Here is a 25206-nt window from a genome sequence, read left to right as displayed (position 1 = left end):
TAAAAATGTCTATCTTTTCATAGCCAGAGAAATAAAAAGTCAAAATTTTAATGACTGAAATATTGTGGAAATTCACTTTAGATCTCTGAATTATCTCTATTCCAAATATAACGGACTCCTAGGCCATCCTGTTCCAAAATAATGTCTGACCACATCTTTAAATAGATAAAATACGTGAGTTTGGGATAATCCTTACTATAAAGTATATTATAGTAAGTTAAAGATTTTGTTTAATTTATGATATGTTCCCATTGAGTTTGTTTTCTTAAGCATCTTTTATGAGAAACAATAATTTCAGATGAAAATCTACACCCATACATTTTTATATTTAGAAGTATCTTCAGATGTAGGTTTCTTTTGCAATTCTGATTCCCATATTTCTCTGGAATGGCATTTGTCTTCAGACAACATACTGTCTTTCCTATGTTAGCAGGTCCATAAAACTCCTTAAGACCATTATGGTACCCAGAATTGTTAAAACCAAAAGTTTTAGTTCTATAACAGACTCTTTCCTTTTTGCAGAATAGAAAACTTTGAGTCCTTTCAACTGGCAAGCAGATGTTGCCCTAGTGCTGCCTCCATATTCATTAGCCCATAATGAATCTATTAATTGAATATGTAAGTTTGGCTAATTAGATGTAAGACATTTCTTCAGATTTAAAGGGTAATAATAAAAAATTTAAACTGTAACACCAGATCAAGCATTTCTAAGAGTTGATAAATGTGAACTGGAAAGTGCACAATTCCAATATAAATTAGTTAATTGCCTCTGTTAATTTAGGGGAAATACATTAGCAGAAAGGTCAATCCATTTGAGGCTTGATGTGTTTTTCAAATAGTAAATTAAAAATAGCAAATCAAAGAGCACTGCAAAGTGGGAAGCATGAAATTCATTTTTCCAATCCAGAAGTTGGAGAGCAGACTCAATTCACCCCACAGAGTTCAACCTTCTGTGGGTGAACCAGTGGCTCTCATACAGGTTGTACCTTAAAGACACCTGGAAGCTTTGTAAAAAAACATCAAGGCCTTGGGTCCCGCCATAGACTAACTGAAATCTCTGGAGGTAGGGCCAGGTATTCATGTTTTTTAAAGTTATCTAAATGATTATAATAGGAACCTGGGTTGAAAACCACTGGACAATTCCATGAATGTCTGACACTCCAACTAAGCAGGAGTAAGGTGGTGACATCTATCTGTAATAGATATGTAAGCACTGGAAGCGTGACATAGTGCCATACTTATTACCCTCATTTCTTCCTAAGTAGAGAAAAACTAAGATACCCTTGGTTCCTCCTCAAGTTCTCCTCCTGACTATGTCTGCATCAAAGGATCTCACACTTGAGAACATTTAACTCGGACTTGGAAAGTGGGAGGCAAGCTGGGCTCTAAGGATTTGCTTTTGGGAATTCTAATTTTACAAATTGTTAACTTACTAACATTGGCGCCTTTACACTAAAAAGATGTCAAAGGAATTTTTGTTTTGAGAAGTATAATCTATTCCTTTGTCTTATGTCCCCCATAGCACCTAGAAGAGTATAAGGCCCATGGGACTTCCCTACAAGAATATTTGTGACTAGGATGTCTCCTTTCTGACATCCTCTTTTAGTTTCATTCTGTCTTATCTAGTCTGACCTCTTTTGTGTGGCCTTTGAATAGCTTCACTAACAGTTATTTTCATCCCACACACTCTTTTTTTTAAATTCCTCATAGACTCTATGTTAGTCCTCGATTTATAATATATCATCAATGAATATTTGCTCACTTAAAGTTATTTAATTGACAGGAAAAAAATCAGGTTTTGCAAGAGCAATCAGAAAATCACAGATGCTCCTAAAGGGGAAATGTATATGCCAGAAGCAAGCGGGTACCCTTCTGTTGTTTGGTACTAGATATCAAATTGGATACCTGAATCCCAGCTTCAAAATCCTCCCCTTTTCGTCATGAGTCTTGCACAGACTGAATTGTGTGGTTGAGAAGGAAAATGCTGGCATCCCCCTCTGTTGTGTCAAGGCAAGTAGAGTAGTCCCTGTCTTTCCTGTAGGTCATTCTAGCATGTGAGAGAGAAACAATAGCTGTTCAGTTAGCCTTGTTTTCTAGTGAAGCTGAATGTGGATCCCTTTCCAGATATTATCAAAGCTCATATGAGAATTTCACAAGCCCAGTGTTCCTCTTAGCAAATGACTGCATAAGGGCAGAGGAGTAGGAACAGAAGCTTATGTTTAAGAAAGGGAGAGTCCTGAGTAAGTAGTAACAGTTAAGAGTTACGGGTAGGAGGGAAGAATTTTAAAAGTAAAAAAGAAAAATGCAAACTAATGACCATGAGGAAAACAAAGCAGCAAATGCCAAGCACGTATCTGGATGAGAAAAAGAAAATTCTGCAGCTTGCCCATTAGTAATTCTTCCTTACTCACCATGATAAAAATAGTTGCTTCCAATCTGAGACACTTATAATATACGGCTGCCTGTGGGATATTTCAAGTCTTTAGCTACCACATGAGTCAGACTGTAAGGTCTGAGTATTTCACTTCTATGGTAAATTTGCCCTGCGAACACATTATTCTTTTCCCAAAAGTTAAAAGGTCTTTGAATGAAAGCACCTCTCCTAAACTAACTGTAGTCTAAAGTTTGCCTGTGTTCTGAGATTTTTTTCCTTCAAATTAAAGCTGTAACATCTCCAACGACTTCTCTTCGGTATTTAAGTCCAAACTATTGCTTTTGAATGACAATATTTACTTGCACATACGTACCATGAACTGCAGAGGGAGCTAATGCCTTTTCCTCAGGCCATACAGAAAAAGCTGCATAGCTGGAAATTTTAATTTCCCCTATGCCTCATAAGTGTGGTTATTGATAAGGATAAGATACTGAGCTCATCTCTGCACCTAAATTGAAGCCTCTAAAACATATGTGAAGTGGAAATGGACTTTACAACAAAGATGACTGAGGTTCTGCTCTAGTCTCCCAAGGTTCCCGAAAGTTGAAGGACATAGTTTTAGAGAATTATGTTTTGTAGCAAAACACAAATTTTGGAGTCAAAACCATTTAGGAATTTACCCCCGGCAAACTACAGATATCCCCTTTCATAGAATACAGTGACCGGAGGCCACATGAAGGCACAAGGGACTTAATACGTAGAGAATTTTTATGACTAATAAATGCCACAATCTCAATCTCTTTTCTTCTAGATGTTGGAAGGAGAAGTATAATTAAAAGGGCAGTTAGATCCCAAATAAAAAATTAAGATTCACATTAAAAATATAAGTGAATCTATTTTATAGAAGTTTTCATAATGGGTCCAAAATACTTGATTAAGCATTTCTGGATAAAAATATGTAAATTTTTATAATCTTTATAAAAGATTATAATCTTTATAATCTTTTGTTAATAAATTAAATACCATTTCTCTAGAAATATACCTTGCATTAAGCTCTCCTGCTAGAGTTTTCAGGAAACATTTCTAGCAAAGGAGCCAGGCATATCCCGTCTGAGATGAATGAGATCATTAGGAAACACTTATATCTGAAATAAGCACTGAGATCATTCTGCATACAACCCAAGGGCCCTAATTTTTTAAATATTTCAAACAACGTGCCCCTTTCAAATCATTAGACTTAGAGACATTTAAGGAACTGATTCAATTAACCCAGAAGAAGTGAATGCTATAATATGTGATTTATTTTTGCAGATAAATTAAAATGCAAGTGTATCTGTTAGAAAAGGTAGGTTGTCATCGTGGTTAGTAATGGGAATAGGAAGGCAATTAAGCAGGGCCACCTGAGGCTGAAATAGCCCTGAAGATGGAAGCTTGAAGTTCAAGCTGGACATTCGGTTATTGTCAAAAGCAGAAGCGTTCCTGGACTGGGAGGAATCTGTGTTCCATTCCATTTTCCGCATTGATTTTTAAGCATGGTTTTCAAGTTAACAAGTGTCCCCCTCCCCTTTTAAATGCAAACAAAAAAGAAGCCTAAATTGCTGTGGTTTCTTACTTAAACTTAAACTTCACATACAGCTGATGCCTTAAAATTACAACTTTGCATTCTATTATTTAGGTGAGGAAATATGAGGCAAGAATTTATTTTTCTCCTCCACAACTCCAGGATATTGGCTCCACCAGGCCTAATAAATTGTTTTCACAAGGAAATAAATAGACCATGCTGTAGCTTATGTTCCCTTGTGCAGAGGGTTTTAAACAAGATGTATTCTAAACAATAAATAATTACTGATGGGGGAGGGTGGGTGAAGGAAACATTATAAGGGTGGGAAAAAATGTTTCTTAACCATATCAGGGAAAAGACTGAAATTCAAAATATTCGAAATTTCAAGAGTTGGGGGGAAAACTGTTACTTTAACCAATCAGGAAAATCTATGAAGGAAATGAGAAGATAATAAAATAAACTAATAAAAGAAAGAAGAGGGAAAGACTAAGAATGTGAAAAGAGATGTTAAGGCAATCTTAAGAGTAAGCAACATAACATTAAGCCCTAAGAACAAAAATCAGGAAGATGTACACAGAAGGAGTTCTAATTCATTGCTCTCTCCTGCTAAATCTTGTTTCCCTTTGGAGTAAGAAGCTGGGGCATCAAAGTGCCTGCAATCACGAGTTGATGATGGATAAACATTTGCTTTTCTAGAGGAAAAGTATATGAAGAAAAAAATATTTTTAGAAATCTATGAGCATGTAAGTTCAAAGTAAAGGATGAGGAAAACCTGTGAATAGACATGTTTAAAGTAAAAGATGAGATGAAGAAGAGAAAATGTTCCTTAATCAGAGAGCGTTGGGAGCGATACTTCCACTTACAGTTGACTTAGCACTGCCTTAAGGAATGTTTTTTGTCTTTTGCTCAATCACTTAAAAAAATTCTGATTCAATAGTTACTATGCGCTCCCTACTGGTTTAGGAATTGAGGAAGGCACAAATGATTAGAAAACAGTCCCTGCGCAGATCATTTCACTGTCTAGTTGGAGAATGAAGTTTCACGCAAAAGAAGCCATCAAGGGGCATCCGAGCCAGTTTGTCCTCTGTCACTGTGCTAGACCTGGAGATGTTTACGAGAAGCAGCCAAGAGGTCTTTTCTTAACTGGAGAAGAAGGGAATCTCTTGTTTGTCCTACTTCACCATGTAACAATTGCTAGTATGTCCTGACAGGGACAGAGACTGTGAGGAAAAGTCTTGGACACTGTTCCTTTGTTGGGTGAGATTTTTCATGCTGCTATGATGGGACTGGAGTTACCAAGCAAGAAGAGTTCACTGCCTTGCCAGCCTCATCTGCTCCTTATCCCTGAAAAGTATTCCCACACCACTGTGCCTTCACTCTCATGGACTCTTCAGTCTATGAGGTCCTTCCACCTCTTATTGAAGCCTCACCTCTCTTACAATGCCTAGTTCAAGGGTCAGCTTTCACCAAAGGCTGAGCTCTTCTTTGGTGGAGCACGGAGCCAAGGGAGTTGATGTTCATTTGTAAATAACTTTTCCTCACAGTCTCTCTCCCTGTAGGTGATCGACCTCTCTGTAGGGAAGTAATGAAAGCTCACTGAAGTAAGGGGCTGTCTTTCTGGTGTGTAACTCAGTCTCTAGCACTATGCCTTCCATGGGAAGGCACACAAAACATGATTACAGAATGGTTCCACAAGCTTCCTTTGCTGTTACCGTCTCCCTTTCTATCCAACAAACTCTGGAACCTTATATTTTTATTCTTCAAGTTTATCTCTAACTCTCTAAGGCTTAATGAAACTGTACTCCATGAACACATACTGTGATTAAGGCACAATTTTTTGCAACTGAGATCCCTAAGCCTCCTAAGTGAGGGCCCATGGGCCCTCCAGGAGAACAACTCACTCAAGTAACCGCGATAACTACGTTGGGTTCTAAGATACCAGAAGTTATTTCTATAGACCTAATATTAAAATGAATTTTTTTTTTTGCTTATTTCTACTATTGTTTAGCACCCACACATGGAGCATCATGTAGTTTTTGTTACTGTCAGTATCTAATGCAAGAGCTTTTCTGGTCTTGCAAAAAAAATGGTGTTCCAATACTCTGAAAATGGCATTTACCAGGAACATCAGTAGGTTTCTGACAGGATTAGAGTGGGAGTAAGAAGGAAGAGAATCCACAAAGGTCTTTTATTTAGGCTGCATATTTAGCCCATGTAGTCCAAAGTCCATTCTGGGATCAGATCGCTGGGTTCCCGTGGAATACCCATATGCTGACCTCTGGGGTCCCACAAACTAAAAGAAACGGAGTTGGAGTTGAAAACATTTAAATTAGGGGGTACAGATATGCTAGCTCCTTTTCAAAGGAGCAATCAAGTGAGAAGCCCAAAGCCTGGCCAGATGATAGCGGTGAGCATGAAAAATAAAGTAAAACAGTCCATGTATGTTTTGGGGTACGGAAGGGAAAGCGCTGGAAGGATTTCAGAAGAAAGGGGCCAACGAAATGGGCAGCTCCTAGCAGCAGAGGAGGTCCCAGGCCCGCAACTAGCCGTCTGGGGAGGTCCCGGCCGGCAGAGGGCAGCAGCTGGGCGGGAGAAGCCCGGCGAGGGGCGCGCGGCGTGGACCGGCTCGCGGGGATTCGTTTTGAGTGAGGCAGGGTGAGGGACTCGCACTCCCCACTACGGTACCCGACCCTCTGGCCACAGCACCCCTCAGGCCGAGGGGGTGGGCGGCGGGGGAGGGAGTAACCGCAGAGCCAGGCGTCCCTGCCTGGAAACCGAGAGCCGAGGGAGCCCCCCGCGTCCTCGGAAAAGAAGGGGAGCCGGGGTTCGGCGGGCCGGGGCCGGGGGCTGGAGGGGGGTTCTCCAAGTCCGCACCAGCATCCCCCGCCTGATCCTCAACTGCCCCCCGCCCCCCCGGGCGGTCCGGAAGCCGCCCCCTGCGCTTCCCCCGCCGACACCGCGCGCCCGGCTCTCGGCACCGCGCCAGCCCCGCGGCTTGGCGCCCCCGCCTGCTCCGCTTTCGGGGCCACGACCCGCGCCCGACTTAAGCCAAGGTGCGCCGAGGCCTCGCCGGCGCCGACCCTGAGGGAGTGCGATCCGGCCGCGTCCACCGAGCCCCGCCCGGGCGCAGCGCAGGGCCGCGCTCCAGCCGTCGAGGACACCGGCGTGGGCGCCGGCGGGGCGCGGATGGCGGGAGGGGGCCCGCCGCGCGCACTTGACCGTGGGCGCCGAGCGTCCCGGCCGCGCGGCGGGCTCTGAGGGAATCTGGGCTGCGCCCGGCATCCTAGGTAGGATGGCCCACCCCCCGCGCCGCGGGCCTCACGTCCAATAAGAAGAGCCCCAGCTTGACACCTGCCTATATACAGGCGAGCGCGCCCCCGGCCCGCGGACCGCGCGCACAGCCCGCACAGCCCACGCCGCGGGCGAGCGAGACCCCGCCCGCCACCATGACTTCCAGTAAGATCGAGATGCCCGGCGAGGTGAAGGCCGACCCTGCCGCCCTCATGGCGTCCCTGCACCTCTTGCCGTCGCCCACGCCCAACCTCGAAATCAAGTACACCAAGGTAAGCGCCTGCCGTCCGTTCGCGGCGACTTTCTAGAACCTTCCTCGCTCTCCAGGCGGTGTGAGGGGGCGAGGGCGGCAGGCGCGATGGGGGCGAGGGCCTGGCCCGGGGCTGGCCGGGGTGGGGGGGGGCCCGCGCGGAGCCGGGACGCCCCGTCCCCGGGGTTGGAACTTTTGAGGTCCCGCCACGGCTTTAGGACGCCTCGGGGGGCTCGCGCCCACCTGAAACGCCCGCGCCGAGGGTCCCCGTCAACGGCTCCTTCCCCACGCCGCTCCGGCCGCCGCCTGCCGCTCCGGGTCTGAGGAACCCGCTGCCGCCGGGGAAGGCGTCGGCGCCGCTTCTCTCCCCCGAGGCGGGAGGACGGGCTCCCCGCCCGCGCGGCCCGCAGCCCCGCCGGGTCCTCCGCGGGGCGCGCCGCCTGAGGGGCCGCTCGGGGGGCGCCCGGACGGTGCCGAGCGCCTCTGCCGGGGACCTGGTCGGGACGCGCGGCGCTGCGGCCGCCCTAAGAGATTTCGTGGAAACCTGGGCGCTCCGCGCAGCAGATCCAATGCCAGCGTTTCCATCGAATTTGGTCGGCAGTGGCGGTTTTCCTGGAAAATTTGAAAAGCCTTTAAATTTGTGCAAATGAACGGGTTCGCTTTCGAACTGAAAACTCACACACACACACACACACACACACACAAATACACTGATAACTAACTCTGACATCTTGGGTTTGCCAAGCAGGAATTTTTTTGTTGCACGACATTCAAAAGAATATGCGTTCACTACCTAAAGTAAATTGAATTTACATTCCACAACATCGAGATAGACATTTTCAATTATTTACATAGAAGGGGAATTAGAATGTTATAGCCGATTTCGGAGATCGAGAGGATTAGAGATAGAGGGGGTTTAAAATCACGTTTACTTGCGTTCTTTTACAGTTTTCTTCTGTTCCTTTCCGTTGATTTCTATTCCAAACTTCTCCAGATTGACTTAAACACATACTGTACACAAAATACGGTTAAAGTTGTTTTCCATTATGCTTAGTATAAGATAAACTAAATTTTGTGGGGAAGTAAATTGTTTGGTTCTGACTTAGGAGAAATACAAAAAAAAAATCATCAGAGTGTTGAAATTTTACTTGGGTTTTAGAGTACAGATCAGGGTGCTTCGTATTTTTGAGCGTCTGGATGGATTTGATGTACCTGCTAGGTTCTTTAGATAGTGTGACAAATTTTTGAAAGCCATTTTAATGAGAGGTCATTAATAGTTACAGCCATTTAGGCTTTATCTGCATCACAATAGTGCCAATGTGTGGCAGGTCTCGGGGTGTAGGAACTCACAGAAAAAGCCTGCAGCATACAAGTTCTGTTTCATGAGGGCCCCTCACCTCTTCAAGTTCTATTTTAAGGTGATGTGTACGGCAGAGAGGAACCAACGCTCACATTTGGGTGGATTGGATTTTAGTCTCACTTTTGAGTGGATTTACCTAACGACCCACGAAAGAAGTTTAGGTATGCAGTGGATGTCTCAGAATTTAATTTGGAAGCTCTTCCAGTTCTCTTTTCCTCTAACCCCCACTCTTTTTTCTCTTGTTCCCCTAGTAGAAAAGACAACTGATTTATAGCTAATTGAAGCCTTTAATGTGGAGTCTTTTAGCTCAGGGGAGACTTTTATCCAGTATCCACTTTCCCACTTATTACAAAGAAAAACAATCAGAAACGAAATAATGGATTGTAACTTGATTCTTTAATTTGTGGGGAGGAGGCACCTTATTTCTGGCTTGACAAACAACCCTCATAAACAAGGAGTAATAATACTAATCTAAAGGCAGGCTCTTTTCACAAAACCTTGTAAAATTAGGTATCTGTGAACCTTCTCAGCAGCTTTCCTCCTCAGCTCTTTAGTGAGACTTTTCAGTTTTCTGAGAGAAACTTTGTGGGCAAGTAGCTTTTCGAACAGGAGCAGCAGAAGCTGCTCTTTAAGTAGCCGAGGGTAATGTATGATCAGTAAGGGAAATTATCTTTGCAGTTTTAAACAGAAGAATGAGTCCTTTAGAGCAGTGATACCACATTCATTAGGAGTTTTTAAAGGGCAATAACTAAAAAAGCATTATGTTGGGAAGGGCTTGTTAGTTGACACATAGCAAAGAAATGTAGTTTTTGTGTCAGAAAAGAGTATGAGAGGGACATGCGTGTATCCTCACTCAGTTGTTTTTGTCTTTAAATGAATACATCTATGGGGAAGGATAGCGGGATAAATTTTTTGGATACGATTTGGGGATCAAGATAAAGTCGCTACTTATGTCTAGTTCATGAGATTACGAGAATTTCGAGTACCATGCACTTGGAATCCTTTGCACGTGTGAATGTGTATTTTTCTCTTTCTTTCACCATTCTCTGATTTGTAAAAGAGGAGCAGAAGAGATGGTCAGAAACAAGTTATTGCCTTTGTCTGTCACAAGTCCAGTGAACATGCACCAACAGTGTCTAATCCCCAAGGATGCTAAAAGGGTGAAACTAGGGGTTTTGTATCAACTTTCAGACAACCACATTTACTTTTTAAATTCAGTTTACCTTTCTCCAATAACCATTTTAGACTAATGATCCAATGGCAGTGCCATCTTTGGTATATATCTAATTTATTCCCTAATAAAGCAAGCTAGACCTCAAGTTTTAAAAATAAATGATACTTAGTAAGGAATATGGAGAGAGAGAGAGAGAGAAACACGCAGGCAGGCATGCACACAGACTAGGTGTTGGTCAAGGAAGAGTGATAACTCCAATGTGAAGCAGCGAGGGGACCACTTTGGGGCCAAGAGAATGCATACTTTCTTGCTTGTATTCTAAGACTGGTTAACAGCTAGCATGGGAATCTGATTGCTTTTAATTAAACTTTTAAGAATTAAGTCATTTGGTAAATTGTGTCTTTCTGGATTAGGTTTTCTGAATTTTTTCTATCAGTGTTTTTTACAGGTTTGTGTCATTGAATACATTATAGGTGTATACGCGTTGTAAAACCAGAGCTAGCACTTCACTGACTGCCTAAGTGCAGGAGATACCTCTTCCAGATTCCCAGAAGGTCTTTGGGAACTTTCTGTCGTTACCCCACTTCTACCTTCTCTGCTGACCCTGTCATCTCTTCTGGGTCTACCAGTTTTTCCCTCCCCCTACACACACCCCCCCCCCACACACACATTGTGTTATCTCTCTGTTGATCGATTTTTCAGTGAGGATTTATGCCCACATTAGGTAACATAAAGGGCTGTGTTTTCTTCTAGCATCTGATACTGTTGGGAGCTGGAGAGAAGGGAGGGTGGGTAGGGACATTTATTGAGTACTGACCTGCTAAACTAGGAGAGAAAAAATAAAGAGCAGTTAACTAAAAATCAGAGCTCAGTTCAAGTGTATTGGCTAACTTTTATTTATTCTTTTATTTATTCATTTATCAACTTAAGTTGAACATCTGTTTTCTGGGGTCAATTTCATTTTGGTTCAAAGGACATTTAAATGGTCCTGTTTCTGATATGCTACTTTCTTTTATGCCAGTTAAACTGTGGGAGCATCTGCCTCCTAGGAGCTTAGGACTTGGTAGAAGATCAAATGCCCAAAACAGGCTATCAGCACTGTGGTCTTTCTGGTGTTCATGTAATAACAACAAAAAAATATTCAGTTGATCAATATAATAACAAAAATGATAATTATACTTATAATAGCACTTACTTGATCATTGCAAAATCTTTTAAAGGGGAGAACCTGGCTACAGGAAGTGAGAAGAAGTAGGAATAGTTGATAAGGAAGATCTTTAGTCTTGACTTGGGAAAAAATTGATAGGACATTCTTCATCATATGTTTTGCAGCTCCAAGCAGTCACAGACCTTTTTCTCCCCCCAAGAGAGGGAAGGATGAAGAGTTTAAATCTTTATTTTTTGTGTTGTCCCTGTTGCAGGCATGGAAAAATTATGAACTGGTCAACTTTTGCTGCTTTTGATATTTTGACCTTGAGTTACTATGTTGATGTTTTATGGGATATTTTGTTTTTTCTTTAGGTCTGGGGCAAGATTTTTGTCTGTCCCAGAGATTATTTCTTAAAAGATGGTATGGAACTGGTTATTTATAGACCTCTACTCAAGATGGTCTTGATGATAAATTGTTAATCAAACTGCATGCTAATAGAAAACCTCAGCTTTTTAAAAAATAAATTTGCATGCTTGTACAGCCTTTTTATGTTTCTATCATGTTTATATATCTTCATTTAACATTTATCCCAGGGAAACTAAACAACCTCATCACAGGACTTTAGATCATTCTCCTGGGGTCTTTTCCTGATGCCTTCTACTGTACTGGCTTTAGTTACCATATGGAATCATCATTTGTGGAGGTCCTCCTGTCCTTTATTATTATAAAATAAGGAATGGTAGCTTTTCTGTTTGTGGGTAGAAGATTCTCTAAGAAGCCTGATCTGTGAAGTCTAACTTCCTTCAAGCCGATCTTAAGAAAAGCCATGCATGCACAGTTAGTTCTCTGTTGCATAGGAGAAACACCATGATCACACCCAAAAACATCTCAAATACTAGTTGGATAATGAAATAGAAGTACTGATCTATATCTTTGTCTTTCTCATTATCTCAGTGATAGCTTACAGGGGTCAGCAAACTACAAAAGTTCTGGCTGATTTTGTAAATAAAGTTTTATTGGAACACACCCTTTTGATTACATATTGTCTACAGCTGCTTTGGGACAACAATGGCAGAGTCACATGTTTGCAGCAGAGACCATATGACCTGAATTTTAGAAGAAAAAGTTTATAGGCCTTAGAAAAAAGAAAGACCTTGGAGTCAAATTAGGCCTGTGTTCAAATCTTAGTTGATATGTACTTACTAGCAGTTAACATTTATTCACCACACAATGTCAGCTGCAGTGCCAAGTTCTAGAAATGCAATAGTAAACAAGGTATGTATGGTGTCTCCTCTCAAGTAGTTTATTCATTCAGGGTCAATTTCTGTATTAGTCCACATTGAGATAATAATACCTACTTTAGGAGTTGTAGGACTAAATAATGCAAGTTTGTGAAATTAAGTGGCATATAGTAACAGATGATGCTAATTCTCTTTTATTTTTGCAAAGTGGCCATTATATTTGTAGTTCCAGTTTAATATGAAACCCATTTTGAGAAAGACCAGAATTGCATGATTAATAGCCTTACAAAACAGGCCATTATTTACTATTTTGGGTTTAATGTTCTGGGTAATTATGGAATATTAATATGTTTGTGTAGGAGTTTCATTGAATGGGATTCTTTGAGGGTTTTCTTACCAAGGTTTTGTCTTTGCTAAAAAGTCACTAAATCAGTTTCCCAGCCAGTATTTCAATAATCAAATTGGAAATCTGATACTTATACCAAAATCCAACATTAATATGCCTCAGTATACCCAACTGACTGAGCCTCATGTTGCAAGCAGCTGTTTCTGGTATTTTAAGTAATTTGGGCAGAATCATTGGTACATAAATCTGGTGATATATGCAGACATTCTCAGAAGATTTTAGAAATGGAAACGTGTCTTAGCTTATATAATTAAAGTCTGAAAAGATTTTCAGTTTTGACCCTGCCCATCCAGTTTGAGGGCACTTCACCTTTCAACAAGTAAAAAAATTGACCACATAGTGACTATTTTTGAAGGTCCTCTTTGTATTTAAAAAAAATTTCTTTGTGATAAGTTATTTCAAAGGCAGTCATTTCCCCTCAAACACCAAATTTAATGTACATAGACGTGGTTGTCCTAATGGCACCTTGGTTGATTTTTAATTTCCTTTAGACACCTTTGAGCTCTATTTCATATTATCTTTCAGATACTGAGATTTTCCAAATTGGGAATTTCTTTTTTTTTTTGGCATTTCTCTTTGCCTTTAAAATGGAGTTATGTTTTAATTGTTGCCCTTCAAAATCTTAACATTTAAAGTTTGTTTACCTCAACTCTCTGTTGGATCACATGATTTGAAAACACATCCAGCCATTGAAAAATTCCAGCTGGAATAATAATTGGGTGCTTTTACCAACTCAACTTTTGCTGGGATTTCAACAAAACTTCCCTGGGGCTAAACACAGGGGTTTATTGACTTCTGTAGAATGTGGTTAAAAGTGAGAATGTCTGTGAATGAACATTCTAATTTTTATTATAGAAAGAAGCTTCCAATAAGCTTTTACTTTCCTTTAGCTTATAGCTAAAGGCTTATAGCCTCCATTTCCTCTCCTTCCTTTGGAGACCTAGAGTAGCAGTTTCTTTCTCCTTAGTTATCTGGAGAGATATAAAGCTTTTTTGTCTCTCTAGTTGAAACTGCAAATACCTGTCTGTTATATAGAAAGGAATAAGGATATTTTGGATAGCAAAACCCTTTCTATTCCTGATTATAAAATATATGCTAAATAAATAAAGTATATTTCCAAAATAATTAAAAGATTGTTTTGATGACTTCTCATATCATTTATATTCATCTATCCTAAGTCTTCTGATTTTGAAGTCCAGTGACTTAAGGTTTTGGATCCCTCGTCTCATTTCTAAGGATTTCTTAAGATTAAACTGAGTCAAAAAATATAAGTCTTGTGGCGTTTGCCACAGAATGGGGCCTTTCCTCAAGTAAGCAGATCTGGCAAAATAGTGTAGATTTAGTAAACTAATAGGCAAACATACCCTCGTTCCTTCCTCCCCCATTTCTATCACCAATACTCATGCCACCCAAGCTGTAGACTGAAATATGTGTCATGTTAGAGGGTTTATAGGGGCAATGACCAGGGAAATATGAAGGCTTTGCTTGGGATGACAAAATTACAAAATGTCTATTCAATTTACAGAGGCGAACTTGAAGTCTTAATTCCCTACTTGTGAAAATTCGACTTCCTCACTAATTCCTTTATTGGGAGATCAGGAGTTAGTACTAGACTATTTGGTATATTCTCCAGCAAACATGCAACCTGTGAATTTTGTCTCATCTGTATTTAAGAGTCTGATATCCAAAGCACCGATATAACTTGATGCTCACAGGGAATGCTATCTAATTGCATTATTTTTTTATTTTAACTGCAGTCAGAGCTTCTTTTTTGCTTCTCTGAATTTATTCATTAGTTTACTCACTTAACATTTATTAGGGCTTCTTGTATACAGAGCATTGTTTTTCACTGTTGGCCACAAAAAGGTACATAAATGGACCCTGTCCTATGCCCCCAAAGTGAGTGGAAAGGAGTGAGGACATGTACATAAATTACTTGGTGCATGATTGAAAATGCTAAATATATAGATGAATCTATGTATTTTTCTACCCAGATTTGTTAGTTCTTAACATTTAGCAATATTTGCTTCTCTTTTTTTTTTTAAATAATGAATTTCTCTTCCCCTCAGAGGAATTTCTTTTCCCCCCATAGATATATGTATCCATACATGTTTATGTATTGATAAACAATATATCCTGTTGCTTTGCATGCTAAAACTTTTTACACAAATGGTGCTAGGCTGTGTATCTCCTTCTTCAATTTGCTTTGTTTGCTTAGCATAGTATTTTCAAGATGCCTCCCTACTGTTGAAAATACCCGCAGTTCATTGTCATTGTTGCATAGTATTCCATTCTGTAAATATATCACAGTTATTCTATTGCTGTTTAAGATGCTGCCAGTATTTTGCAACTACAACAATGCATTAAACATTTCTGAATGTGTTTCCTTATATGCCTTCTAGGCACTTAGGAGTGATTGCTGGTTCATGGGGTTTCTTATTTACAACTTAATTAGGGATTGCCAAATTTCTGCCCAACGTGGTTGTACTAGTTTCCACCTCTATCAAAGTCCCCAATACTCTATATCCTTAACCTACACTTAAGAATTCTCATACTAATTATAATTAAGTTTTGCCAACCTGACAGTGTGAAATGGTATCTGATTACTGTTTTAACTTGCATTTTCATGATTTCTTGTGAGATTGAGAATCTTTTCATGTTTATTGGCCATTTGGCCTTCTTTGTGAATTGGCAAGCATATCATTTGTTTCTGTTTGAGGACTTGTGTGTTTTTACTGATTTGTAGCAATTTTTTATATATTTGGGGTTATAGTACTTTGAGAGTTATATCTTACACAAACATTTTATTTCCCTTTTTGTTCTTTTTGGTATATTTGTTATATACTTTTAAATGCAACTGGAAAGAAGTTCCATTTTTTCTTTTGTTTTAGTATTTTTGGTATCTTGTTTAAAAAATCCATTCTTATTCCAGATTTTTCAAGATATTTTTCTATATAGTCTCCTCAAAGTTTATTTTTATTATTAAAATTTTTATCTTTTGCAGTTGTGTCTTAACATACTTGTAATCGGTATTTGCTTATGTATACAGACATAGACAAACCTTAAAGAGGAGAGTCAAAATTCATGTGCACTTATTCAAAGTTGTATTTTATGCAATTTTGAGGTAAGATTCAGAGGTTCAGAAAGATGTATGGTTTTCTCTAAGCTTGTCCTTCTGCATAATGGGAAAATACCAGAAACTAATTCTACTTTGATAGATAATTTTAGTACAAATTGGTTCCCCTAAACTAAAAAGAGTAATGCTTCCTATAAACCTGCCTTTAAGAGGAGTCATTGTATGAAACGAAACTCTAGGATAACATGATCATTATAACTTTTGTTTTGTCATAAACAACTTTGCTATTACCTGGAAAAGAATGTGTGTGCAAATGTTAAATAGCATTGCTTTCTTTTACAACATTCATATCTGAAGGGCCCTTACTTGGTAGATAGATGAATTTTTCACTGTATGTTATTTGGTTATAGTACCAGAGAAAAACCAGAGAGGTGGCAATATAATGTGAAAAAGAATTTCTAATAGACCTTTTTCTGAATAACTGATTCAATACTGTATTCATCGAGTTAGGTTAGAGAAATTAAATTGTACCTTAGAACCTGGCTGAAAAATAACATTACTTTGTATTTTGTTAATGTCTTAACTCATCCTGTTTTAAATTCAAAGTGGGTGTTACACATTCACCTTTGTGTTTAGATTTTATAAGTCATTGGATACATGCATGTGTGCTTCCTATTCTGAAGAAGCTACTGAAGAAAGTTGAAATTCTCCAACCTTAGAATGTGGTCTGTTATTTATGTAAAACCTAACAGAGTTGGCCAGATATTAGGTTTTTTTAGGATGGACCTATATTCTCTGAACACCCATATTACTGGTTTGCACTACTCCTGAGAGGTGTAATTTTTGGTTTGTATTACATTTTTCTGTGTTAATGCCCTACTCTTAAACTGTGCTAGATTATAAACTTCTATTCATGTGGGTATTTCTGAAGCTTCTATCTTGGTCTCTAACAGTGTAAATGCTTAGGCAATGTTTGTTGAATGAATACTTGTTAGATTTTATTGTCATTAATAGTAATAGCTACAGCTTTTATCAATACAATTTGCAAAGTGCTTTTTCACATGTAGTTACATTCAGTTATTGTGGCAGCACTGTGAAGTGGATATTATATTAGTGTTCTTAATTTACAAGGGAGAAATCAAGCATAATAAAGTTAAATAATTTTTCCAGGCACAGTAGTTACTAGGTGGCACTTCTAGGACTCAAATAATCTTTTCCTTCTTCCCTGCTTAAATAAGAACAATCGCAAGAACTACAAAACAGGTAATAAAGTTTGAACTGATTGCCTAAAGCTTTGCTGAGTGTTTTACACGATAACCCCAATCACAGTTCTTTGACTACAAATCTCAAATTTAATGTTAGTCGGCATTGTGTGCAGCTGTCATTAGCAACAATTTCAACCTGACATAAAGATGAGCGTGCACATTCAAACACACAAGCCAACCAAAAAAAAAGGTGGGCTGGAGGGAATTGATACTATTAACACTTTAGTTATGAATCATCTGGGTAGGTGTCATTTCTTAGGCCATGGTAAAATTTTGAATTCTCACTGGTTGGGTAATAACACACAGCAATTAGTAACACCTGCTTGTTAGTTTTTTCATTCAAAAAGTGCTTTTCTTTGTTATGGTTATTCATATTCACCTGGGAGTGAGGATGGATAAGACGATTGAAAGTGAAAATATTTTACATCCTTCACAATGCTTCGTTTCCTCCCATAGACCATCATTTTCTGTAACTTGACTATGATCTGTATGGAAAAGAACATTGGTCAGAGTTGCATGGTGTAGGTTAAGGAAAAATGTCAGACTTTTCTGCCCTCCCACCCTCAGGATAGATGATGGATCCTTGTGGTCCCGAATGCATGCCTGATGGTGGCAGCACCTGGAGTAGGGTGTGGGCATAGGTAGATGGGATTCACCTGGGCTAAGACTGGGCTTTTAAGGGTGGCGTCACAGGGACGCCAGCCGCAGAAGCCGAGAAGAACCTGAGAAAGAAGCAGAGAAGCCAAGAAGAAGAGAAGCAGAGAACACCAGAGAGCCCAGACAGAGTGAGGATTTGCTGGGGGCTGGGAGGACTGCCAGTCTCCCAGCCCCCCAGCACCCCTGCCCGCCATGTACCTGGTAAACCCCACTAAAAGCCTGTAAAAAGCCACTGAGGACTCTGACTCCTCCTTTACCCGGTCTGCTGGTCAGAAAACCTGCACTGTGTCCATTCCTGCCCTTACACATGGGTAGAGGTGTTTTATCTTGCCTTTTATGAATAATCATTTTTCACTAAGGCTAAACTATTACTACTTCCATCTAGTACATGTAACCCCAGTGGGGCTGTAGAATAGAGAAATAGAGAGTGGGCCCCAGAAATTAATGCAATATCCAAATTTCAGTAGCATTTCATCATGGAATGTACCATCTTATGCTGTAAATGACTAAGAAATCCTATCTAAAGATTCTGCTGATGGGGTTTCTCCTTTAAGCCACATGTTATAGTCTCCAGATTTCTCTGTCTTCACTTTTAGGGAGAACCCATTTCTCTTTCTCCTTTACTTCCCAGTCAGACTTACCTCCTCTTCTTACCTTTTCCATGTCCTTTTTCATTCTTACACACTTGGCCTTGTTTTTTCTTCCTTTAGTATGTCTCAGGACAGACCCTCCTGGGGTCTGTCATTCCCTGGGTAGACTCACTTACCTGTGTTCATAAAATGGTTAGTTATGGTTTGGCATGCCTTTGTAGTCAGCTATTCCAGCTGTTGGCCTAAATGGTCCTTAGGGAGACTGGAAGCAGTGAACCTGGAATAACCACATTTGACTTCTGTGAGCCCTCCTGAGAATTTAGTAATTACTTAATGGATTGTATTGGCGACATATACTATTCTAGATAACAGCCTGGGTTGCATTAAATTAACCTCCACAAATGGGTATTTATTGGTGTACTCCTTAAAAGACTACATGTGTTGGCTGTAATTGCTCTTCCATGTCTCTCCATGCTGATAGGTATTTGTACTGAGTGAAAAATTTCTCAGATTAGAGCCTGGGTGGTAGTTCTAGCGTTTCGTGATGTGTGTCATTGTGTTCAGCACATTGAGCATAAATCCTGTCTTGTAAACAGCAGGGAGACTAATGAGGTTTGCCCACATTCTGGTATCATTACCAGGAATTCCAGCAGAGCAAAAGAGAAGGCTTAGAAGTGAAGTACACAAAACAGTGATTTTTGGAACTCTTGATGATCTGAACTGAGGAGGAGGATTATTGCTCAACATTTAGTATAGACATATATGCACAAATATGGGTACGTAAGCTACATTTAGCTAAAAAGAAGCCAAACGGTTTGCTTCTAATGAACACTTTTAGAGTCGCTAACGTAGTTCTACAGAGAGCTAAGGAGGGGTTTATTTATGGGTGTCTCTAATTGTGAGTGGTTTAAAGGGGAGGGCTATTGAAATAATGCAGCTGTTAAAATGATAGCATGCTTTCTGCTTTCTCCGAACTCCTCATCATTTCAGCCAACTAACACTTTTTCACCAACTTTAGTCTTGCAGATTTGGAGTGATTCTGCTGTTATTTTTATACTGACAGATGAATTCTGAAAACAGAAGAATCTCTTGCAAGAAATTTTCAAACGTGATTGTTTAGAATTATCTCAGATCTTTATTCTTAATATTACTATTGAGTAAATTGTGTGTTTGATAATGTCACACCACGGGAACCAAGTATTACGTAAACGCCTAGACTAGTTTTTTTCCTGAACTCAAGTATTTGTGGAAGCTGGTATCATGGTGGCCTTGACAATAGAGCGGTCACATCTTTATGTTTGAATGAATGAATAAATGGATTTATACTAGAAAAGAAAATTACTTATCCCATTTGCAGAGTTACTAATCGACATAATGATATCCAGGATAAAGTGTTTTGAAATGATTAGTTTTCATCCTTTAGGGAAAGCATACTCACATGCATACACTCCTTAGGGGGGGAAACGCCCCTCTTCTACTCCCACTCACATACCCTTCCTTTGAAGTAGAACAACCTGAGAGTGCATTGCACAGCAGTGAACAGGCATTAGACCAGGAATTAGAAGACCTGTGTTTCTGTGCCAACTCTGCCATTAATGTATGCTCATTTAACAGTTCCTTATACATGATGCCACACACTAAATATTCACTGAATTAATGAATAAACAAACTATTTGATCACTAATTGAATACTTGCTCTGGAATGTAAAAATGCTTTGTGATACTGCGTAAGTTACTTAAATTACGTGGACAGCAGTTTTATCATTTATAACATGATAAAGTCCAAATAGATGATTATTTACTAGTCCACCTACCTATAAAAATAATTGGATTGGGGGCCTCCCCTGTGGCGCAGCGGTTGAGCGCTGGGTTGCGAAGCTGCCCGTGGCCTCTGCAGCGCCTGTTCGATCCCCGGCTGCTCCCCGGCCACCAGAGGAGGGTCCCACATGGCGCGCAGACCTCTCCTGCCGCCCGCTGCTCCCCTCAGCAGTGTACTTCGGTCCTTCTGCCTGCTCTGCTCCCCGCTCTGGTGAATTCTCTCACCCTCCCGCGCTTCTGACTGTACCCAATGCTTGTATAAATAAATAAATAAATCTTAAAAAAAAAAGAATGCATACAAGAGTACTACTACACCCCACTTAAAAAAAAAAAAAAAAGAACTGGATTGGAAGAGCTGTAAGATATCTTTACCCCATTCTGACTCTTTAAAACACTTTAATTTCCTGGGCCAAGAATGAGGGTTGTGAGGGTCAGAAGGAAAATACCAAAATCATATATCTAGTTGCAGTATTTCCGAGACCCAAAATTTGTACTCAAAACAGTACCGTTTAAAATATTTTCCCAAGGGTGTCCTTTTAATTACCAAAAAGATGTCTGTTAATGATTTGTCTTATGTAAATGAGTGATTGCAAGTGTCCACTGGAAATGAAATGTTTTGTGTTTGCTAAAGACTTATAGTACTGGAAATTAGAGCAATGCTACCCAAGCAAATTCTTTCTTTAAATCTTATGGAAACTTGGTTTCAGTACTTGGTAACATTGGTAAAAGAAAAGGTTTGTTGGCACATTTCCTCCAAACCATTCCAGCAGTTTTTCTGTCAGCCTAAGCTCATGAAAACCTCAGTGGGTCAGGTAAACTCTGTAGAGAGGGAACTTGTCAGAATCTTAAGGCTTTTCACTTGAGTCTAATAGAGACTTAGCACTTTGCAGGTCAGTGCCACTGCTATTTGTCTCTGACCTAAGAGATCTGGAGTTCTTCACATCAAAACCACATCTTGCTGAGCAGAGATCAAACGTAGGAAGGTAAGGATTCTGCCAGTGATTTATCATGCCAGGGAGAATGATCAGGCCATATGGGGCCACTGCAAATGAAGTTGACATTCCGGCAGTTTCTCATATAGGTCTCTCATGTAGTTATGGCTAGTTTTTCTTGTAGAGGAATTCCGGGTCAAGTGGCAGCTTTCAGTGGCATTTCTTCACAAGACTTACCTCCAACATGAGGTTTATTTCAAAATAAGTTTTAGTAAGATTTAAAAAAATTATTTAAATCACAAATAGGGGCTTCTTCATCAAATAACTGAAGGTAAATTTGGGCTTTTCAGTTGATGTCTCCTTTCCTTTTATTTCCTTTTTCTCAGAAAATGCATATTTAAAAAAGGAAGAAAAAGTGCTTTGAAGTCTACAATAGAACACAAAACAAAACAAAACAAAAACCTTTCTTCCTGAATACTAGCTGTGGTTTTAAGGTGATGAAATTGACTCTGTGAATAGCTGGGCAAAATTAGGCTTACCAGTTTATCATCACATTTTATTAATGCAGGAATTTAGGAATGAATTACTACAGTTAATATTAGAATGCAATTCCTGGAGTAGGGGAGGCATCACACAGAACTTTTGTGCACATTTGTAATGGCCAAGAGAAAAGAGGAAGAATTTAATCATTTAATTACAAAATAGATGTAATATATTGTAAAGTACTTGCTAAGACTAGAGTCAAAGGCAATTTTTAAAATTTTAATCAAAAGACAAAATTCAGTAATCCCTCTATTTTTTTATAGGGGCAGATACATGAAGATGATTATGCATAGAATTCAGCTTGCTTTTTGTTTACAATCACAAGCAAATGTTTAGTCTCCTGTGGAAAAAGCTCTCATTTATTGATTTGAAGAGCTTCAACCCCTCTGCGCAGAATGTTTTCTTTGTAACATAAATAAAAGATGATATTGTCATTGTGACACTAACTTCTAATTCAACTGCAGATACCAGTTGTCCCTTTGGTGTTTTACTTTTTTTCTTAATGAGAAAAATTACCATAAATGGAATAAGCTTTAGTGGTTAGTCCTAGGTCTTTATATTGTAGTCAAAATTCAGTTGATTTCCTGAGGTATCACTTTATCTGTAAATAGGCTGGGGATTATTATTCTGACTGGCGAAGTACTTGAGCTTTGCAGAGTGTAAGTTTAAGTATAAATAATAATGAAATGGAATTTTTCCTACTTTTCACTTAGTTTACTTAGGTCATCTACAATATTCATGAAAATCTGGCAGTTTTGCCAGATTTATGACACATTTAGTTGAATTTAATATCTAAGTAAATAACATATTTTTATGTAATTTATGCCACATAATTTGCTAATTATTTGGGATTACTTACATAGAAATTTTATGCATTGTTTTTCTGAAAAATATATTGAACTGCTTTTTATTTGTTTATATTATTTTTTTATTTTTTTATTTTATTTATTTTATTTATTTTATTTATTTTATTTTTTATTATTATTTTTTATTTATTTGTTTATATGTTTTTATTTGCTAAGATGGCACGTTAACTATTATACCCATGGTTTGTGATTTTTATCTGTGACAAGGAAATAATAACATTTTAATGTAAAATTAATTACCAGTAAAATCAAAGACCAAAGGAACCCTTTAAAATTGTTGCCCTCATCTAATGAATAAGAGCGTAATAGAAAGACTTTCTTTAACCCTAGTAATACTAGTGAATAAATAGGGCAACTAGGCCCATTGTAAAGACAGCTTAATCTCCTAAATGAATTGCTTCAGCCTTTTAATTCAAAATCATACAAACAAAAACATTGAGATAAGCTGGGTGCTTTTTCAAATGGGGACCCCTGTGGCTTTGAAAATAAACACTTCAGCCTCCCCCCACCGGCACCACACACACCCACACCCACACTTACTAGCCTTTCTGATGTCTTCCATTTGCAAATGAACAGGCTGAATTCTGAGAAGGACAGAAGACTAATTAAACCTAGGGAAGATAGGCAAGGGAACATTTGTTTCCAAGCAGAAGACAAAAAGAAATCATGTTAAATTTCTCTTTCTCAAGACTGACAGGAGGGTACTAAATCCCTTTCGCTGAGTTTCCTCTCCTCAAAGCACATCTCTCACCCTAATATAGGCAACCCTAATATTTTTGAACCAGCTTGTCTTCATGGCATTCAAAAAAGGGTAGCAAATTCTGGGGGACTAGATAATGTGTTGGATTTTGCCCTATCTGACTGGCAAAGGAGTCTTAGTAGCTAGCAGTGGAGCCAAGAATGAATAACTAAGCAAATATAAGAGTGACTAGCATTTTAAGAACACTAATAAATTGCTTTGAATTGACTGTTACATTCAGAATCAGTCTGAAGTTTGAAGGCACGCTAGGCCAGGCTTTCAGTAATCCAATACCTTATTAATCCTTATAACCAAGGCATGAGGTGATTTTATTACCTTATTTTACAGATAACAAAATTGAGCCACAGAAAGTTTAAATGACACACCTAGGTCACACCATCTACAATCATCATCTTTATAGGAATTTGGCTCTTAAGAAATATTGTGGGAGCACTGGGGAGGAAGGACTTGATTTTAGGTAGGACACCTTGTCCATTGATGTGGTTAAAGAAAACCAAAAAGTTTGATTTATTGTCGAGCAATCCTGCTATAACCCTTAGAATCTTGAATCAAATGGAACACTCTGTCTTCCCTAATCTGTATCTCAGGACCCTGGAAATATCCCCAGAACCCTTTAATGTGAATAATCTAAGTAGCCTTATTCTGAGAAAGAGGCCACCCTCCCCCTACATCCCTTACCTCGCCTCCCAGTTCATTCTGATCCAGTCTTGTCTCCTGAAGGCTGACCAAACTGAACTGTCCTCTGGGGAACATAACTAATGACCTTTTGTCTCTGTGGGCTCATCAGTGTCCTTTCACTTTCAGAAACAGACCTTGAGGTTAGATTGGATATGTTAGAAGCCGGGCTGATCTTTGCTACCTAACTGCTAATGTCCCAACATTTTTGTTTACAACATTAACATAATTTGTGTAATCACTGCACATTAGTGTAACCTGTGGGTTTGGCATACGACATTTATTTTAAAACACTCTGGCAGTCACTTCAGAGTAATATTTTAAAGTTGTTTTAAAATGGTTGCCTCTGGTTTTCCATTTCTTTTGACCTCTTGCTATCTGCACATTTTGAAAGTCTAGCTTGCATTCTTCTTAGTGAAGGCTTTTCAACTTTTTCCTGCCTTTCAGCCTAGAACTCAGGCTAAGTGTGGTTCAGCACATACACTATTGGACCCACGATTTAAAAGTTTTCATTGATTTAAAATTAGAATTGATAAATTTGGCCTTGTCAGAGCATGCTTTGTAAAACCAGGCCTTTTGCCAGTAAAAGATTACACCTATTGAACAAAGGCCACGTCTCTATAATATGAAAACATTGACTTTAAAGTGAAAAATACAATCAATCATCTAGGTGTTTTCCTATACAAAGCCATTTGGGTGTTTTTTCACTTTTTTAGCCAGATGTTTTGGCGTGAAGCGAAGTGAAGAATGGAAGTCAACAAAACCAGGTTTGCTCTAACTTCCTCACAAAGATGATATGAACATTTGTTTCTTTATTTTACTGTACATAAATGGACTCCTTATTCGAAGTAAAATATTGTGGGGATTTTTTTCATTAAAGTTAAATCAGAAAGGCCACTGACTTCACAAGCTGCCATACTGAGACGATCGTCAATACAACTTTGTTTGTAATAGGACAATAGAGCTTTAATTTTATGTAGTTGAATGATATTGCTCTGTTCTTTATTGTCCATAAATCTCTTTCAAATATATCAATAGAAACAAAACAACAGTCGTGTAAAGGGAGATAACTAACATATGACAAGTCTTCAAACTTCTTCTTTGCACTGCTTAATTAAAAGTAACTAAACTTTTTCATACAGATAGATGAGTCTATTAATTTGCTTTCTGGTACTCTCTTTTGATGAAGCAAAAGCTGTTTTGTGGCAAGCTGAGGA

General features: G+C 39.2%; 1 protein-coding gene across 2 annotated transcripts in view; it reads left to right on the top strand.

The window, feature by feature from the left end:
- Positions 1-7381: 7381 nt before the first annotated feature.
- ALDH1A2 (aldehyde dehydrogenase 1 family member A2) overlaps positions 7382-25206 on the top strand; it is a gene marked incomplete at both ends in the record, with an annotated part of 91578 nt that continues 73753 nt past the window's right edge. For both annotated transcript variants that reach the window (XM_084240833.1, XM_084240832.1), the window contains one exon: positions 7382-7498. In XM_084240833.1, coding sequence (XP_084096959.1) covers positions 7382-7498 — 117 coding nt within the window. The remainder of the gene's footprint in view (positions 7499-25206) is intronic.

This window comes from Talpa europaea (assembly GCF_964194135.1).
Source record: "Talpa europaea genome assembly, chromosome: 8".
NCBI lineage: Eukaryota > Metazoa > Chordata > Mammalia > Eulipotyphla > Talpidae > Talpa > Talpa europaea.
Note: the sequence above shows the minus strand (reverse complement) of the source record. Positions and strands in the feature narration are given on the sequence as shown.